The 20,087-nt window shown below is 50.2% G+C and overlaps 1 protein-coding gene across 6 annotated transcripts in view; it reads right to left on the bottom strand.

Moving 5' to 3' along the window:
* Sec22c (SEC22 homolog C, vesicle trafficking protein) overlaps positions 1-20,087 on the bottom strand; it is a 24,017-nt gene extending 3,930 nt beyond the window's left edge. Inside the window, exons 1-7 of one of the 6 annotated variants that reach the window (XR_007209234.1) lie at positions 19,440-19,592; positions 15,318-15,526; positions 14,146-14,309; positions 13,249-13,431; positions 11,075-11,193; positions 9,605-9,670; positions 8,985-9,450 (exon numbers count right to left, since the gene is read on the bottom strand). Coding sequence is in view for 5 of the 6 variants with exons in the window: in XM_048334727.1 (XP_048190684.1) it covers positions 9,157-9,450; positions 9,605-9,670; positions 11,075-11,193; positions 13,249-13,431; positions 14,146-14,309; positions 15,318-15,499 (1,008 nt within the window). In the remaining variant the exon portion in view is untranslated. Of the gene's footprint in view, positions 1-8,885; positions 9,474-9,604; positions 9,671-11,074; positions 11,194-13,248; positions 13,432-14,145; positions 14,310-15,317; positions 15,527-19,082; positions 19,103-19,413; positions 19,593-19,983 lie in introns of those variants that run through there. The other 5 variants (XM_048334727.1, XM_048334726.1, XM_048334723.1 and 2 more) reach the window with 5 other exon arrangements.

Below are 20,087 nucleotides of genomic sequence, written 5' to 3'. Positions count from 1 at the left end.
TCAAGTCCCATAACCAACAACAACACAGAAAAGTTGGAGAATAGAGATGGCGGGATGTTACTCAGATAAGTGACAGGAGGTAGAGAAAAGGTGGGGGGACCCAATGATGGGGAGAAAGAAGTTGGAATTCTCCAGCAAGAAGACCAGAGAACAAACTTAAGACAAGGCGGGGCTGGGAATTTTCTCCCAGGCACTGAACACCCCCCCACCCATCCCAGCTCATCTCTGATGCCCCCTAGTGGGGACCTCAGGGATTGCGCCAGGCTGGGCCTCAGGACTCAACATCTCTCCCCCCTCCCCCCTCCCTTGCAGGGAGTCAGAATGGGGTGCAAGAGGGGGAGACAGACCCCAGGATTTGACTCTCCAGCCAGGCCCTTGGGCGCGAGAACCACCCAGTCTCCAAACCCCACTGTAAGCCCAGACGTAGATCCCGACCCCACCCCACCCCGGGGACTGGGGGTGCCCACCAAATCTGCCAGCAGTTTCCCGGGGGAGGTGACACTCTTTCTTGGGGTTCCAATGGCACCTCTGGAACTCAAGGCCTGGGTGCTGTCCCTGAGTTCTGTCACTCAAGGCTGGTGGTGCTCTACCACTTGAGCCACAGCACCACTTCTGGTTTTCTGGTGGTTTTTCTTGGAGATCAGTCTTAGGGACTTTCCTGCCCGGGGCTGGCTTTGAACCACAGTCCTCCAGATCTCCACCTCCTGAGGTGTGAGGCCCTGGCTCCCCGGGTGAGAATGAGGACGATAGAGCAACAGAACCCAAGCAGAGGGCAGGGCGATGACCCCCCGGGTGGGTGGGAGAGGGTTCTGGACCAGGTCAGGGACCAGGCGTCATTTCCACTGCCCAGCCCCCGGTCCCCCTCTCCCACGTGGGAACAGGAACTGCTCTTATCTCCCCGGGGGCCGGGGCCACAGCTGGCGGTCATTAAGCACCCTGCACAGGGCCAGGGAGGATGGAGTTATTTATAGCCAGGAGTCCTGGACTCCCAGCTAGAGGACCAGGAGTCCGGCAGGTCACCAAGAGGAAGAGGGGATGGAAGGCCATTTGGCCTCAGGCCCCAGGCAGGGCACACGGGGGCACTAAAACCCAGAGAATAAAGGAGATCAGCTTGGTGTGGTGGTTGGGGGTTTGGGTCCCCCCCCCATTTCTGTGATAAAATCTGGCAGGGGGGGAACAGTTGAAAGGAAGAAAGTCAGGTTCATGGTTTTATTTCAATGGTCATTGGTTGGTTCCAGTGTCTGGGACATGATGGTGGAAGGGTGGGAAGGCAAGCAAGCTGGCAGCATCAGGAAGGAGGGAGAAGAAAAGGAAAGGAAAAAGAAAGGAAGAAGAAAAAGAAAAGGAAGAAAGATCAATGGAAGGAAGAAAGAAGGAAATGTCCTGTAAAAGAACAAGAGGGAAAGGAAAGGAAGAAGGAAAAATAGAGGAAGGAGAAGACGGAAAGAAAGAAAAGGGGAGAAGGAACTTAAGGAAGAAATGATGGAAGAAAAGGAAGAAAAAGGGGAAGGGAGAAAGGAAGAAAGAAGGGAAGAAAAAAAGGATCCCCAGAAAATATGGAAGGAAGTAAAGAAAAAGGAGGAAGGAAAGATCACGAATACAGAAAGGAGAAAGGAACACAGGAAGGAAGGAAAGATCACCACGAATACAGAAGGGAGGGAGGAAGGAAGGAAGGAAGGAAGGAAGGAAGGAAGGAAGGAAGGAAGGAAGGAAGGAAGGAAGGAAAAAGGAAGAAGGAAAGATCACGAATACAGAAGGGAGAAAGGCAGGAAGGAAGGAAGGAAGAAGACAGGAAGGAAGGAAGGCAGGCAGGCAGGCACGGAAGGGACAAGGGCCAGGCTGGACCCTTCCACACCATCCCTAATTGACCTACATGGCCTGACCAAGCCACGCCCTCTTGTCGCTAGGGCAACCGTGACCTCACCAATGGGAGAAGCCGCTGATGAGATGAGCACCCCGATGACCCAATCGCCGCCTGGGGGGTGCCATGCTGGCCCCCATAGGTGCTCCGGGAGGGGGCGGGGAAGGGCAGATGCAGCTCCTCACACTAACTCTAGTTTTATATATATAGATATATATATATACATATTTAAATTTGGTATTTTTTGCATTCACTTTGATCCTCTTTCTTTTTTTAAAAAATAGTTCATTAAAATATTCCTTACCATGACGATGGGGCCATGGTTGCTTGTTTTTGCCCACCCTCTTACCCGTCCCATGGCCTAGACAGGCAAGGCCTGCTGGCCCCCATCTTCCTCTACTCTGGAGGCTGAGAGCTGAGGATCAGGGTTCAAGGCCAGCCCCCCCCCCCGGGGGGGCAGGGAAAGGTCTGTTGAGACTCTTTCTCTCCAAGGACCAAAGCCAAAAGGTAGAGAGGTGTGTGGGGCAAGCTGTGAAAATGAACAACAAACGCTAAGACGAGGGCCACTGGCCGAGGCCCTGAGTTCAAGTCCCCAGTTACAGGCATTAAAATTAAAAGTAATAATACATAACAACTGCCCCCCCCCCCGCCACTCAATGTTCTCAGTGCCAAGTGACAGAGAACAGGCTGCTCTCGACAAAAGACTAATATTTACTCTTCAAACAGGGAGCTGGCACAGGTCGTTTCCTGTAGCGGCCTGGGACTGTCATCCTAAGACATATTCCGGGTGACAGACAAAAAAAAAAAATGTCCCCTCGGTCACCCGTGATGAAGACCAGATCATGTCTTCAAGAGGAGAACAGCTCATTCCAATATCCTATCTGGGACAAGTCATCAGGGCTTGTATACCTCCACAGCCGGGGAGCTCACTACCTCACCAGCCCTGACTTCCCCACCATTGGACGGCTCTGTGAGAACAGTCATTGAGACGCTGACCCTGTGTTCCTCACCTCTGACCTCAGCGCTCATCTCTGGGGGAAATTTTAGAAAATGGGCCTTGGACAGTCTCCCCCCAGTAGGCCCAGTCACCTCCAACTTCCCCACTCCCACCCAGTTTCAACCCACCTCTGACTTAATATCTGATTTGTACTCAGGGCTCAGGGTATTGGGGGGGGGGCGGGAAAAAGGGGGAACCCCTGTCCCCTGCGGCTGTATGCTTCATACTCCTAAGAGCACCCCCTGTGGGAATATCAGGGCCAGGAAACTATGGCCACACAGCCTGGCTTTCCTCCAAGTGTGTGTGTGTGTGTGTGTGTGTGTGTGTGTGTGTGCGTGCGCGCGTGTGTGTGCAAGGGCTTGAACTCAGGAGATTTGGGTTCTGTCCCTAAGCTTTTTCACTCAAGGCTGGAGCTCTACCACTCGAGCCACAGCTCCACTTCCAGGGGTTTTTTGTTTGTTTTTTTGCTGGTGATTCATTGGAGATCAGAGTCTCATGGACTTTCCTGCCCGGGCTGGCTTCGAACCATGACCCTCAGATCTCAGCCTCCTGAGTAGCTGGGATGACAGGTATGAGCCACCTGCACCTTTCTTTTCTTTTTTAAATTTGGAATTACTGTCCTTTTAAATTTTTTTTTTACTTTTTGCTAATTTACACAGTTGCTTTTATATCAATCCTTATTGATTTCTCAAATTTCACAAGTATCTTTTTTTTTTTTTTGCCAGTCGTGGGACTGGAACTCAGGGCCTGGGCGCTGTCCCTGAGCTTCTTTTGTTCAAGGCTAGCACTCTACCCCTTGAGCCACAGCACCACTTCTGGCTTTTTTCTGTGTATGTGGTACTGAGGAATCGAACCCAGGGCTTCGTGCATGCTAGGTGAGCACACCATCGCTAGTGTATTTACATTTTACCATTGCTTCTGCAGCTCGGTATGCTTTCGGGTTGTGCTTGTGACACTGCTCTACAGGGCAGTGCTGCACACCTGTCAGCCCAGCTACTTCAGGAGGCTGCAATCTGAGGACTGTGCTTCAAAGCCAGCTCAGGACAGGAAAGTCCCCAGGAGATCCTTTTTTTTTTTTTAATCTCCAAGGGAACCTAAAACAAGCAGGTAGAAGTGGTTTGTTTCAAGCTGTAGAACACCAGCCTTGAGAAAAAAAATTATATATATATATATAATATACACACACACACGCCTGAGTTCGAGCCCCAGGGCCAGCACCAACACAGGAAACCCAGAGGGGAGGGAGCTGGGAACTGAGAAGGAATTTCCCAGGGTGCCTGGGGGGGGGGGGAGGAGAGGGAAGGCAACAGACAAGCAGACCCATCCCATCTCTATGGCAGCTCTAGGCTGGACTGGTGTGTGTGTGTGTGTGTGTGTGTGTGTGTGTGTGTGTGTGTGTGTGTGTGTGTGTGTGTGTATACGTGCCAATCCTGGCACTTAAACTCAGAGCCTGGATGCTGTCCCTGAGCCTTTTCTTGAACTCTTACCACTTGAGCCACAACTTCATTTCCAGCTTTTTGCTGGTTCCTCGAAGAGGGGCCTTGTCCAACCCAGGCTGGCCTCGAACCTTGATCCTCCCAATCTTAGCCTCCTGAGTAGCTAGGATGACAGGCATGAGCCACCAGCACCCGGCTTTGGCGAAGGCTAAACTAACCGGTCCTGGCTTACTTAAGGGGACACTACCTTCTCTCTCATGTCACCAGGGCAAAAGACCCCCAAAGCCAGAAATGTTGGCAGAGACAGGAAACACAGCACATGTTAACAAATCCCTTCCATTTATTCCCCAACTTCGCTCAATGTTATATATACACAGTATATAAATTAGCTATACAGCGTTAAGTGTACTACTTATGGGAAGGTTAATGACAATCCCACTTCTCAGGTCAAGAGAGGCTAGAAATTGGTTACAGGAAAAGAAGTAAAAAGCGCATGAAACAGGGCGGGCAGAGCTTCCGGGTGAACAGGAAAAATAAGTTTGCCCTGGCGAACTCAGCCTCCAAGTTTTTGTTTGGTGCTGATCTTAGGACTTGAACTCAGGGCCTGGCTCTGTCCCTTTGCCTTTTTCCCAGCCCCTTCCCCACAAGGCTGGTGGTCTACCGCATGAGCCACAGCTTCACTTCAGCTTTTTGGTGGTTCCTTGGAGATAAGAGTCTCAGGGACTTTCCTGCCTAGGCTGGCCTCAAACCGTGATCCTCGGATCTCAGCCTCCTGAGTAGCTCGGATGACCTGTGTGAGCCACCAGCTAGCCCGACCAGACCTCAAAGTTTTATCATTCAATTCTAACATCTAGGCCTGGGAGGGGGCTGGGGCTGGCAGCCCCAACACCCGTAGGGTAAACTAAGCTACATGCTCCACTGCAGGGTGACCACCACCCCCAAATCATGCAGGGGGGTGGCTCTGGGGCCACGGAGACATGAGCATGAACCGAGTCAAGCCCACACTGGGCCTCCTCGGGGACGCAGGAGTTGAGGCTTGTTTTCATGGGATTGCAGCTAGACAATGGGGTGCTGTTGGGTTGGTTGTAGAGACACCATCTGAAACCCTGTCTAGATGTGGAGGGATGGAGACCACACTCCCCTCAGCAGGGACTACAGGACTGCCCAGCAACACTACTACCACATCACCATGGCTCACCAGGTGAAGCTGCCTTTACCAACTTCCAAAGAGTGCAGTTGGGTGGGAGGGGGAGGGGAGGCTTCTAATTTAAAGCAATAAAAAGATCCCCCTCCTCTGCCACGTCTTCAAAATAATCTCACGAGAAAACGACAGGACTAGGTGTGTAGACAAGTATGCTGGTGTGAAACCAATGGAGAATCATGAGTGTGTGCGCATCTGTCAGCCCTGGGATTTGAACTAAGGGCCTGAGCACTGCTGTTTAGCTTTTCGCTCAAGGCTGGTGCTCTACCTTTTGAGCAACGCTTTCATACCTGGCTTTTTTTTTGTTCAATCATGGAAAATAAAAAAATCTCACTGACTTTTCCTGCCTGGGCTGGCTTTGAACCCTGATCCTCAGAGCTCAGCCTCCTGAGTAGCTGGGATAATAGGCGCGAGCCACCAGTAGCTGGCTTGAGCTTCTAATTTTTTTTTTTCTGGCTAGTCCTGGGCCTTGAACTCAGGGCCTGAGCACTGTCCCTGGGTTCTTGTTGCTCAAGGCTAGCACTCTACCACTTAAGCCAAAGCACCACTTCTGGCCATTTTCTGTATATGTGGTGCTGGGGAATTGAACCCAGGGCCTCATGTATACGAGGCAAGCACTCTTGCCACTAGGCCATATCCCCAGCCCTTAATTTTGTTTTTTTAAAGGTCCTTCCTTCCATAGCTAGTTTCCCATTCCTTTTCTTTTTTACTTGCCTTTTTCCATGTCTTCCAGAATGCTCTTAGGAAGACTGTACTTAATTGATGTGCAGAAAATTATGCGGGTGTGAAATCAGTGCAGAAACAACATTGACATTTACATCTGAGCTGCCAGTTGATTTTTCCTTCCAGATTGTTATATTTGGTTCAAAATAGAAAAGTCTATTCTAGGAAAATAAAGTTACTATGGCAACATTTTCCCAATGCGATTCTGAGTCACGGAAACTGGATCAACGCCCCCCCCCCCCCAAGATGATATGTAGGTAGCTGGGTCCAATAATCAAATACCAAGGAATTCTTTTTAAACTACCTTCTTGCCTTCCCCAATCAACCCGGTAAATTTTTCCACTTTAAAAACTATTATCAAGCTGGATGTCAGTGGTTCACGCCCCTTATCCTAGCTACTCAGGAGGCTGGGATCTGAGGATCACGGTTCAAAGCCAGCCCAGGCAGGAAAGTCCCTGAGACTCTTCTTTCCAATGAACCACCAGAAATCTGGAAGTGGAGCTGTGGCTCAGGAGATAAAAGTGCTAGTTAGTTTTAAGCAAAAGCTCAGGGACAGTGCCCAGGCGCTGAGTTCAAATCCCACAAGAGGCAAACACACAGTAGACACACGCACATCCACACATAATCACCAAAACAGAATTTTTCTGTTACATATCAAACTACAACATTTAACCCACAATATTCTGTGTATTTGTGCCTAGGCTATTTTTGTTTTTGCCAGTCCTGGGGCTTGAACTTAGGGCCTGCGCATTGTCCCTGAACTGCTTTTGCTCAAGGCTGGCACTCTACCACTTGAGTCACAGAGCCACTTCTGGCTTTTTTGGTGTATGTGGTACTGAGGAATCGAACCCCGGGCTTCATGCATGCTAGGCAAGCTCTCTACCACTAAGCCACCTTCCCAGCCCATGCCGGGGTTATTTGGACTCTAGATTTCTACCAAGAAAAATCTAAAGGGAAAATTTCCCCCAAAGACCTCCAGAGTTCAACCCAGGTTGCAGATCTTATTCAGAACTGTATGTGGGGGAACTATGATCAGCCAATTTTTATTTATTTGTCTTAGTGCCAGTTGTGGGGCTTGAACTCATAGCCTGGGCTCTGTCAGCCCTGAGCTTTTTCTTAAGGCTAGGGCTCTATAACTTTGAGCCACAGTGCCACTTCCAGGTTTTAGGTGATTCATTCAAGATAAAGAGTCTCATGGACTTTCCTGACCAGCTGGCTTTGAACTATGATCCTCTAGATCTCAGTGAGTTACTCATGCCTGGCTATCTATCTATCTGCACACACACATATATATATACATATACATACACACACACATATATATATACATATATGTGTATGTGTGTGTGTGTAATGAAAGAAAGCCCCTTCTCAGAGCACAGGTCAGTTAGGTGTTTATAAAGCCGTAGTAAAGTTACTTATATAACTCTTGCTGTTTTGTATGTCGTTGAGAGAGTCCCTTGGTATAATAGTTATCAGGAGAAGCTCTAGGACGCATGAGACAGGTCTGCTGCCAAGCAGGTGAGAGCTGCTGCCACAGCGCCCTCGTCTGGCGGAGCCCGGAACATTCCTTCAAATCCTCGCCCTCTAGTTCAGCAGAGGCTCTGGTGTGAAAAGCCACCTTCAAACCCCAGTCCTGGGGCTGGGAAGGTGGCTTAGTTGGTAGAGTGCGAAGACTTGGGTTCGATTCCTCAACATCACATACATAGAAAAAGCCAGAAATGACCCCGTGGCTCAAGAGGTAGAGGGCTAGCCCTGAGCACAAAGAAGCCAGGGACAGCGCCCAGGGCCTGAGTTCAAGCCCCAGGACTGGCAAAAAAAAAAAAAATAAATAAAATCAAAACAATACTTCTATCCTCTGCCCTTAGCACTCGGTGACACCCTGAATTCTCCTTCCCACTGGTGCTCACAAACTTTAGGATACAGTAAGTAGTTACCCAGTTTGTTTACAAAATGAGAAAAACCAAACAAACAATAAAACAAACCATAAGATTCCAATACACCCTACCAACAGATACAGCAGGTGTTTCCGGTTAACGCACTGTCTCACCACCATCCCAAGTCCCGGCTTTGGTTCAATTCAGATTTCTTTACCATGTTCTCCACCTCGGTTGGTCATCCTCCTCCTCCAATCAAGTTCAACGTGTATCCAAAATGTATTTAACTATTCTTAAGGATATATCGGAGCCAAGGCAAATAAAATTTATCTAGCCTCTATGGATGAATCTTATTCCTTGTTTTTAAAGTTTCTGTGACACTCTCTTGTGCCAGTCCTGGGACTTGAACTCAGGCCCTGAGCTTCATTTGTGCTCAAGGCTGGCGCTCTACCACTTTGAGCCACAGCTCCACTTCCGGTTTTCTGGTGGTTTATTGGAGATAAGAGTCTCATGGACTCTCCTGACCAGGCTGGTTTTGAACCAGGATTCTGTTAAATAAACTAAGCATGGTCACCACCAGACTGCACAGCTGATTTTGATTTGAAAGTGGTTCCTTGGTGAGATAACTGCTGGGAACTAAAACTAATGATGCTGAGTCTAGTGGCTTATTTTGATCATCTAATTTTTTCTTTCTTTTTTTTTTGCCAGTGCTGTGACTTGAACTCAGGGCCTGGGCACTGTCCTTGGCTTCTTTTTGCTCAAGGCTAGCACTCTACCCCTTGAGCCACAGCACCACTTCCAGCTTTTTCTGTGTATGTGGTGCTGAGGAATTGAACCCAGGGTTTCACGCCTGCAAGGCAAGCACCCTACTACTAAGCCACCTTCTCACCTGATTTTTTTTTTTTAAAGACTCTTGCCCTTCCATCTTTCCCATCAAGGCCTGAGGGCTTTTCCTGCTCCAGGCCCAGGCTTGACCACAGAACCAGGGGCCTGCCTTGCTGGCATTTTCCCCCTGAAACTGTCAGGAAGCCATCCTCTCCGATCTCTGTTGTTTGGGGTTTTCAGTGGGGGCGGGGGGGGGGAGGGGGCTGTCTGTCTGGGATGGAAAGGCTCTGAGGTGATGCGGAGAGGCAGGAGGGGGTAAGCGAGATGATCCACCCACCCACCACGGTGACCGTCACACCCCGCAGTCTGCCCGTGTCTCCTGGGGCTGCCGGCTCAGGATCTGGTGGGAAGACAGGAAAGCCACTCCGATGTGGAAGAGGATCTGCCAGGCGTTCCTCAGCCCGTGCAGGTACACGTTGCCCAGGCAGATGGAGAGGAAGATCAGCGCTACCTTCGCCGTCCTGGCCGGACTGTAGAACAGGTACAGGTAACACTGAGAGGAAACAACAAAACAAAAACGCAAGACCAAGTGCAAATCAGAGAGCATCCGCGGGTAGGTGGTCAGGGAGGGTCACTAAAGTGAGGGCGCAGGGAGCTGTGTGCACCTGTCAACATTTTACCCACCTGAAAAATGCATGCTGTGAACGGAATGAGGAAAGCCAGAATATTTCCAATTTCCTCAGGGGTGATCTAAAAGCAAGAGAAGGAACGCAGGGGAAGAGGGTTAGGGCGATAGGATGCATATTGTGGTGGGCTATTGTTCCTGCTGATCAGTGCTGCCTCACGCCTGACATCCCAGCTACTCAAGAGGCTGAGATCATAGTTCAAAGCCAGCCTGGGCAGGAATGTCTATGAGACTCTCATCTCCAAAAAGCTAGAAATGGTGCTGTGGCTCAATTGGTAGAGCGCCAACCTTGAGAGAAAAAGTTAAGGGACAGTGCCCAGGCCCTGAGTTCAAGTCCGTATCTGGCATAAAAAAAGTTGTCACATACAGATATAATATCAATAACATGGAATCAGTAAGCTAGTCCTTTTATTAAAGAAAGCTAGATATAAGCTGGGAGCCAGTGGCTCACGCCTGTCATCCCAGCTACTCAGTAGGCTGAGATCTAGAGGATCATAGTTCAAAGCCAGCCAGGGCAGGAATGTCTCTGAGACTCTTATCTCCAAAAATCTGGAAGTGGTACTGTGGCTCAAGTGGTAGAGCACCAGCCTTGAGCAAAAAAACTCAGGGATAGTGCCCAGGCCCTGAGTTCAAGCCCCAGGACAGGTACACACACAAAAAAAAGCTAGGTAAAAATACATATATTACACATATATGTATTATATATAAATATGTATATAGATATACATATGTATTTAAATATATGATCACTGTGTAATATATTAATTATATGTAATTAATATATATTACTATGTACACTGAAAACAATTTTTGAACTATTAGTCTGAAGTTATTTCATAAATATACATATCAAGGCCTTGGCCTGCAAATTACAATTCTAAAAGCAAATTGCCAGCAAATTAAAAACTTCCTTGACCGGGAGTTTGACCTAGTGGTAGAGCACTTGCCTAGCATGCAGGAAGCCCTGGGTTTGATTCCTCAGCACCACAGACACAGAAAAAGCCGGAAGTGGCGCTGGGGCTCAAGTAGTGGAGCAGTGGCCTTTCACAAAAAAGCTCAGGGACAGTACCCATGCCCTGAGTTCAAGCCCTAGGACCAGCAAAAAATAAATATAAAAACTTTCTCATAAGCCAGGCACCAGTGGCTTATGCTTGAAATCCTAACTACTCAGGAGGTTGACATCTGAGGATCTCAGTTCAAAGCCAACCAGGGCCAGAAAAAAGAAAAGTCTGTGAGATTCAATTTCCAATTAACCAGCCAAAAGCAGGACTGGAGGCCTGACTCACGTAGTAGGTAGCTCACCGGCCATGATGAAGAAAGCCGACTGGGGAGTACAAGGCCGTGAGTTCAAGCCCTGGTCCCAGCACCCACACAAAATAATGATGATGATGGTGGTGGTGGTGGTGTCAAACCCTGGTTCATAATAACTTATACTAGAACACATATCCCTGGGGAAGGGGGGGGGTTACCTGTAAGGAATGTTCTGCAAGGTGCACACCCCGGATAAGGTTCAAGGCAGCACACATGATGTTCAGGACCAAGGAGAGGATACCCAGGGCCGTCACAGGCTCCATCCGGAAGCGGGGAGCTTCACAATTCAGAAAAGAAAAGAGGTGAAAGCAAGGTCTATGGGGAAGGAAGCCGGGCAACAGCAGGACCTCTCAGCCTCACCTCGTGCCCATGACACAGAATCACACATCTGCTTATTTAAATCACAGCAGGAGTGGGGGGAGTGAGGGCAGAAATGAAGGACAGAATCCATCCAGGGGGTCCCAAGGAAGCCAAGGGGCTTCCACAAACAGGCCCTTTGGGCGGAGTAAGCTCAAAGTTCTAGATGTCCAATCTCCCTTTCACTGAAAGTAGCAGGTTTTGCTGTTGTTTATTTGTTTTTCTGGTACTGAGGCTTGAACTCAGGGCCTTGTACTCTCAATCGGCTTTCTTGATCATGGCTGGCACCCTACCATCTGAGTCATGCCTCCAGCCTGGCATTTTGCAGGCCAATTGGAGATTGAAATCTCATAGACTTCTTTTTTTGTTTTTTTCTGGCTTCGAACTGAGATCCTCAGATCTCAGTCACGTCAGTAATTAGATTTTCTTTTTTGTTTGCCAGTCCTGGGGCTTGAACTCAGGGCCTGAGCACTGTCCCTGGCTTCTTTTTGCTCAAAGCTAGCACTGTACCACTTGACCCACAGCGCCACTTTTGGCCATTTTCTATATATGTGGTACTGAAGAATCGAACCTAGGGCTTCATGTTTATGAGGCAAGCACTCTTGCCACTAGGCCATATTCCCAGCCCCTCCTGAGCAATTAGGATAACAGGCCAAAGCCACTAGTGCCTGGCTCAAGCGAAAATTGTTAATGTGCTGGCAACAGCTCTAGCCTTTGGTGTTTTGTGCTCAAGGCTGGCGTCCTACCACTTGATCCATACCTCAGGGCTTTGAACTGTGATCCTCAGATCTCAGCCCCCTCAGTAGCTAGAATGACAGGTGCTAGCCACTCAGCTAAAAGGCTCAAGGACTTTGCTCAGGTCCCGAGTTCAAGGTTCAAGCTCCAGGACTGGCACCAAAGAAAAAAAGAAAGGAAGCAAGCAAGCAGGGCTGAAACTGACTCTGGTTGATGCAGTTCAATGGTGTCCAGCAAGTTTTCCTGCTGAAATCATTTAAATGACCCTGTCTTGTCCTTCCATTTCCCATGGATGTGTAGACACACACACGCGCACTCCCTTGCCTAGCCACGCCCAGCTAATGTCAGCTGCTAGTGTTAGCCCTCCCAGGGAACAGTTCAAAGTTCCTCTTACAACCTGGCGTACAGCCTTGGAAGGGTGCTAGCCCTAGGGTAATAGAGTGACTCAAAGCACAGTAGAATGTTCTAGAAAGACTGGGAAGTGGACAAAACAAAAACAAAACAACAGATCACAAAATGATCCCTGTCTTTTCTCCCACTGGGTAAGAGAGACATTTGGGGCTTCATTACCCCAGCTTCCCTTTACAAACATTACTGCTCTTCCAAATATTAATGACGAACTACCTATTGGAATTCCTGGTTGAATTTTAGGAATTTCCTGGTTGAAACAGAGAAAGCCAAAACACAGAATGAAATTTAAAAAAAAAAACAAAAAACAGAAAGTTTGTTTTTGTGACAGTACTGGGGCTTGAACTCAGGGCCACAAGCTCCTAGCTTAGCTTTCTCTGCTCAAGGCTGGTGCTTTACCACTTGAGCCACAGCGCCACTTCCGGCTTTTCTTGATGTTTCATTCGACATAAGAATCCTTCAGATTCATCTGTCCCGGCTGGCTTTGAACCTCCAGCCTCAGATCTCAGTGTCCTGAGTAGCCAGGATGTCAGGCGTGAGCCATGGATGCCTGGCTAGACATAAAGATTTTTAATATACCAAATTCAAGCAAGAAATTTAATATGAAAGAAAAGAAATTAGATCATGATAGTGTAGACCCCTTCCTTTCAGAAGATTCAATTCATATATACTGTCACCGCATTTGCAGGCTGTGAAACATCCACGACAATTCTATAAAAATTCATGTTTATGTAGTTAGGAAACAAACACAGGCACCGGTGGCTCCTGCCTGTCATCCTAGCTGAAATCTGGAGGATCGTGGTTCAAAGCCAGCCTGCGGAGGGCCCCTCACCAGGCTCCGAGTAGATAGGTGTGTGACCGTTGGCCAGTGTCCCATTGGCCGTTTCTGTGTCGTCCAGGGTGAGGACGGCTGGAGGCTGGAACTGAAGCTCCTCCTGGATCTTCTCCAAGCTGCCCCTCAGCTGAGGAGAGCTGAGGGTGTTGAAATGCCACTTTGTTGTCTGAATGACGCTATCTGCAAAGGAGAACAGCCCACGGTGAAAAGTCTCAGCAGAACATCCCAGGCATGGGCTGGGAACCTGGCTAAGTGGTAGAGTACCTGGCTAGCATGCATGAGGCCCTGGGTTTGATTCCTTAGAAACCACATCAACACAAAGTAAACAAAACTACTTAAAAAAAAGAATATCACAGACATTGTATAGCTTGCATGTGGCATCCTTGCTACAATCAGGAGGCTGAGATCAGAGGATCATGGTTCAAATCCAGCCCCTGGGAAGACAAATACACGAGATTCTTATCTACTGAACCAAAAGATGGAAGCGCTCTAGTAGAGCCTCTGTTTGCCAAATAGGAGGCCTTAACTTCCAATCTCAATACTACTAAAAAGTAAAAAATAAAAACAATAAACAAGGGGCTAGGAGGGTGGCTTAGTGGTAGAGTGCTTACCTGGTATGCATGAAGCCCTGGGTTCGATTCCTCAGCACCATATACACACAAAAAGCCAGAAGTGTCGCTGCAGCTCACGTGGCAGAGCAAAAGAAGCTCAGGGACGGCACTCAGGCCCTGAGTTCAAGGCCCACAACCCACAAAAATAAAGCCACCGTAGATGTTTCTGGGCCGCTGGAATCATCTCAGGGACACGTGGCTACCACAGCTCCACCCCCATAATGTGTGACACCCCCCCCAAAAAAAAACAAAAGAAGAGTAATTATAAAGGAGGGGTACACACCAAACTCCAGGAAGGCGTAGGGCCTGGAGGCGAGGCCGATGCGGGTGTTGTCGTAGGATGCGGTGAATTCCCACCACAGCGTCTCCAGGAAGCAGAAGGCCATGGCCGCCGGACACTGGAGGGAGCAGATGGCCAGGCAGGCCACGCCCCCCGCAGAAGAGAAGCTGAAACACAAGGGGGGGGGACGGGACACCCACCTCATCCCACACACACCCAGATGCAGCCTCCACTCAGGTCTGCACCGCTTTGCGTTTCTGGTGGTTGCTTCTTGCCTACGTGTTGTCTCTTCCTCACCTACCCCAGTTTCTGAGAACACCTTGTTCTGTGCTTCTTGCAAAAGCCCATTGCAAGGCTTGATAGAGATCATGATTCGAAGCATTTGGCTCAAGTGGTTGAGCGCCTGCGCAAGGATGAGGCCCTGAGTTCAAACCCAACTACTGTCAAGAAATAAAATAAAATAGACAGATACAGGGCTGGCAATGTGGCTTAGTGGTAGAGTGTTCGCCTAGCATGCATGAAGCCCTGGGTTCGATTCCTCAGCACCACATACACAGAAAAAGCCGGAAGTGGTGCTGTGGCTCAAGTGGTAGAGTGACCAAAAGGAAGCTCAGGGACAGTACTCAGGCCCTGAGTTCAAACCCCAGGACTGGAATAAAAAAACAACCCCAAGCTATCCCTAGCTCTCTTCACCAAGGATAGCCATAGACAGAAACAGCATTAGTGGGAGCAATGTTCAGGGGCTCTAAAGGATCCCCCTCCCCAACTCCAAGACTGTTATAAGCCCACAATCTCAGGCCCTTATCTGATGCCCGGATCTACTTTGACTTCTTTTCTGTCCCAGTCCTGGGATTGGAACTCCAGGGCCTGCATGCTATCCCTGAGCTTTTCCTGCTCAAGGCTGGCGTTCTACTACTTGAGCCACACCTCCACTTCTGGATTTATTTTTTTCTGTTTTCTTGCCTAATTGGAGACAAAAGTTTGATCATCCTTTCTACCCAAACTGTCTTCAAATCGCAAATCCTCAGCGCTCAAGCTGGGATTATAGGGATGAGCCACTGGTGTCAGCCAGGTGTCCTCTGATAACACATGACCCGACCCAGCTCAGCACCGCACGTGGGCAGGAAGTAGTCCCACTGGGTGACGTTCTGGCAGAAGTGAAGGTGCTCACTTACTATATGCTGAAGTCGCGGCTTTCTGCAGAACCCCGACCCGGGTGCTGGGCGAGGCGGGAGGCAACCGTCTTCAGCCGTCTCCTGCACGCCAGCAACTCCGGGGCCTGATAGAAGTCAGTGCTCGCCGAGAGCGGCAGTCCATCTCTCACCCGTACCACACTGGCAAAGAGGATCATGGACATGGTCCACGGGAGAAATCATGAGGACACCTGACAAGAGCAAGGTCACTTTGTTAGTGTGATCAGATGATGGTGCAGGCCATTGGAGGTCCACACTACATAATTTCACTCTCTTACCTATCGAAGGACAAATGGTTACGTGTGTGTGTGTGTGTGTGTGTGTGTGTGTGTGTGTGTGTGTGTGTTTGCATCGGTCCTAGGGCTTGGACCTCAGGGCCTGGGTGCTGTCCCTGAGCTCTTATTTCCTCAAGGCTGTGCTCTACCACTTTGAGCCACAAATCTACTTCCGGTTTTCCAGGGGTTTATTGGAGATAAGAGTCTCATGGACTTTCCTGCCCAGGCTGGCTTGGAACCAGGATCCTCAGATCTCAGCCTCCGGAGGAGCTCGGATGACAGGTGTGAGACATTGGTGCCACCTGCAAGTGGCATTTCTGATATTATTTCCCTGCCCTCTCCTGCCTCATCATTCACAATGCTCCTGTGTTTTCTTCACTTTGTAATCTTCCTTCTCCTGTGTTCCATGAGTTAAACTGGTGGGGAATGTGGGATAAGAGGGGAGATCAGCTAGGAGACAGGACCACCTGTAAGTTCCAGAAGCATCTGTAATAACAGCAGAGAGCAAGACACACAGCAGGCCAGGCTGGGCACCAGGGGCTCACGCCTGTAATCCACGCTCCTCAGGAGGCTGAGATCTGAGGATCGCAGCTCAAAGCCAGCCTGGGCAGTAAAGTCCATGAGACTCTTATCTCCAATTCACCACCAAAAAGCATAGAAGGTGTGGCTCAAGTGTTAGAGCATCAGCCTTGAGTGTAAAAGCTAAGGGACAGTGCCTTGAGTTCAAGTCCCAATACCAGCCCCATCCCCTAAAAAACCTAAGTAAATAAAAAGAGAGAAAGCACGTGAGGGTGTAGTATGTCTTGAATTTCTAGAAATATTGGATGAAGAGCTGGTCATCAAAACAATGACTGAATTCATACAGATGGCAAGGGGACATCATACTGCCAATCCTATTACAGTAAGATACTAAATATTTGGTCCTGTTATGGGAGAATAGTAAGAAATAGAAGGAAACAGATCTGAGTCCCTCATGGTGCCTTTGATAAATTAGGAAAAAAAATCCCTTTCAAGGGGCTGGGAATATGGCCTAGTGGCAAGAGTGCTTGCCTCCTACACATGAAGCTCTCGGTTCGATTCCCCAGCACCACATAAATGGAAAATGGCCAGAAGGGGCGCTGTGGCTCAGGTGGCAGAGTGCTAGCCTTGAGCAGGAAGAAGCCAGGGACAGTGCTCAGGCCCTGAGCCCAAGGCCCAGGACTGGCCAAAAAAAAAAAAAAAACACAAAAAACCCTTTCAAATGCTGGGCACCAGTAGCTCACAATTATAATCCTAGCTACTCAGGAGGATGAGGTCTAGAGTATGGAGGTTCAAAGCCAGCCCAGGGCAGAAAAGTCCATGAAACTCTTATCTCCCATGAACCACCAGAAAAATGGAAGTGGCACTGTGGCTCAAAGTGGTAGAGCCCTGAGTGAAAGAGCCCAGGGCCGTGAGTTCAAACCCCACAACCAACAAAAACACAAGGACTCTTCACCTCTGCACTTTCCCAAAGCCTCCTGGGACAAACCCAGCTGGACCAGCTGGTCTCCCAACCAGCCAATCCTCTGTTTTGTTTACCCATTCCGCCTTTCTCCTCCTGAGTGAGTGCTGAGAACAAAGACTTGTTTGCCCAGGAAGAAGGAAGGTCTTCCAGCTGGGCAGCTCCTGGCCGGACTACCAGCTACACAGGGCTAAGATATAAGGATCATGGGGGGCTGGGAATATGGCCTAGTGGCAAGAGTGCTTGCCTCGTATACATAAAGTCCTGGGTTCAATTCCTTAGCACCACATATATAAAAAAGGCCAGAAGTGGCGCTGTGGCTCAAGTGGCAGAGTGCTAGCCTTGAGCAAAAAGAAGCCAGGGACAGTGCTCAGGCCCTGAGTTCAAGCCCCAGGGCTGGCAAAAAAAAAGGGGGGAGTGATCATGGGAATTCTGAGCCAGCCAAGGCAGAAGCACCTTATCTCCAATACACCAGCAAAAAGCCTGAAGTGGAACTGTAGTAGAAGGGTTCATTTGCCTGGGGCTAAGGGTTGGGGGCAGCTAAGGGCCTGGATGAGTTCAAGACCTAGGACTGGCACTAAACAAAGAAACACAAAGCAAAACTCTACAGTGTTGGGCTGGGGATATGGCCTAGTGGCAAGAGTGCCTGCCTCGTATACATGAGGCCCTGGGTTCGATTCCCCAGCACCACATATACAGAAAACGGCCAGAAGTGGTGCTGTGGCTCAAGTGGCAGAGTGCTAGCCTTGAGCAAAAAGAAGCCAGGGACAGTGCTCAGGCCCTGAGTCCAAGGCCCAGGACTGGCCAAAAAAAAAAAAACAAAAAAAAAAAACTCTACAGTGGGCCATGACCATTCATCCCACTTCCCCACGCTTTCCTTTGGGGAGTTAAAATGTGAACTATCCCAGGAAAAATTAATCCCCACACAAAAGACACTCAGTTCTCAGCACCCAGGGCCAAGTCAACTGCCCGAGGGCACGGCAGACTTTCATGCCCACACTCAAGCTGACAAGTTTGGCACCAAAGGGAAGGGGGGGAGGGTTAATGGGACATTTGAAATCTTAGTTTGGAAACTGTACTTTAAATCATTCTAGTGATGAAGAGCTGGTGACTCAAGCCTGTAATCCCAGCTAATCCAGAGGCTGAAATCTGAGGATTTCCATTTAAAGCCAGCCTGGGGCAAACAACCACAACAACAACCACCCCAGAGATTCTTACCTCCAATAAACCTGCAAAAAAAAAAAAATGACAAAGCACCAGCCTTGAGCGGAAAAGCTAAGTGAGAGTTCAAAAACCTGAGTTCAAGCCTCACTACAGGCGTGCGTGTGCATACGTGCACACCCACCCACTGATTTACAACTAGGAATTTACCTCCAACAAGAGCCTTAAAGCTGAGACACAAAGGAAAAACAAAGCCAGTGAGTGAATGAGATCGCGAGAAAGTCAGGCCAGGAGAGAAAACACCCCCAAAACAAAACAAGGAGATGCTTTTGGGGGATCGTCTTACGGACAGCAGTATACATGCATTCCAACTGTGCACCCCAAACAACACCATCTCTACTGCTGTCTTTTTCTTTTTTTTTGTCAGTCATTGGGCTTGAACTCAGGGCCTGGGCAAAAAAAAAAAAAAGAGTCTCACAGACTTTCCTGCCCTCGGCTTTCAACCCTCATCCTCTAGATCTCAGCCTTCTCCTGAGTAGTTAGGACGACAGGTGTGAGCCTGTGAGGTCTCAGCTTGGAGGTCTTCTTGTTAAAGGGACAAGAAGGGGCTGGGAAGGTGGCCTAGTGGTGGAGTGCTTGCCTAGCATGCCTCAGCACCACAAACACAGAAAAGTCTGGAAGTGGCACTGTGGCCCAAGTGATAGAACACCAGCCTTGAGCAAAAGCAGCTCAGGGGCAGCGCCCTGGCCTTGAATTCAAGTCCCAGGACTGGCAAAAAAAAAAAAAGGGGAGGGAGGCAGAAAATCTGTTACGGGAACAAGGAACATATACCTTGACTTTTCTTTTAGAAAAGCTGGCCTAGTGCATGGTGGGTTCCTGCAGGGCGGGAGGGGGGGCCTAAAGTCGCCCCGGAGGGAGAGAGGAGGGGGAACGAGGGGGGAACAAGGGGGGAGGAGGGGGGAAGGAGGGGGGAAGGAAATGGGAAGGAGGGGGGCGGTGTCCAGGGATCCCTGGGCCGGAAAACCTAGGTGGTAGGGGGGAACCGAGGACGCAGGGAGCACCCCCATCTAGCTCGGTGTGGGGAGGGCTCCGCTCCGCCCCCCCCCCGGCCTGACCCCGCCTTCCCCACCCCTACCCACCCCACCCCGCCGACGTAATGGACCTCGACAGCTTCCCAACGGTTCTCACCTCGCCCCGACGGCGGCTTTCGGGGGAGTTGGGATCGAGTGCAGCCCAGCTGGCCAGCTGTCACCGTCCTTCCTCGTGCCGCCCGCCCGGGGCCGCCCGGCCCGCAGGTCAGCGCAGGCCGGGTCCTCCCCGCACCTCCAGCCCCGGATGGGACGCAGGGGCGGGGTTGCCGTCGTGCGCACGCGCGGGAGCGCGCGCGCGCGGGCGCCGGCGCCTCTCACTCGCTGTTGCTAAGCAACGCCGGTGCCGGAACGGACCAATCACGACGCGACGCTGCCACCTGCCCGGTTTCCTCCTCCCCCGCCTCGCCCCGCCCCTCCAGCCCCGCCCACCTCCAGCCCGGGCGCTGGGTCTCCAAGGGCTTCGACCCCTGGGAACTCGGGCGCGTGCAAGCGGGGCGCCCGCGGCCGGGTGCCTCCGGTTCCCAGCCCGGGCGCTGAGTCTCCAAGGGCTTCGACCCCTGGGAACGCGGGCGCGTGCGGCCGGCTGTCCCCGGTTCCCACCCCGGGCCGTCTGGGGAGCCTAAGCCCGTTAATGCTCACACCTCTCCTGGACTCCAGCAGCTTTTCCTCCGGGCCGGGGCGGGCTGGGGGTTCCGGGGTCCAAAGACCCGCACCTCCCGGGACGCGGCTCCGCGTCGTCGGCCCA

Source organism: Perognathus longimembris, chromosome 26, assembly GCF_023159225.1.
Source record: "Perognathus longimembris pacificus isolate PPM17 chromosome 26, ASM2315922v1, whole genome shotgun sequence".
Taxonomy (NCBI): Eukaryota; Metazoa; Chordata; class Mammalia; order Rodentia; family Heteromyidae; genus Perognathus; species Perognathus longimembris.
This window is presented reverse-complemented; position numbering and strand designations above follow the sequence as displayed.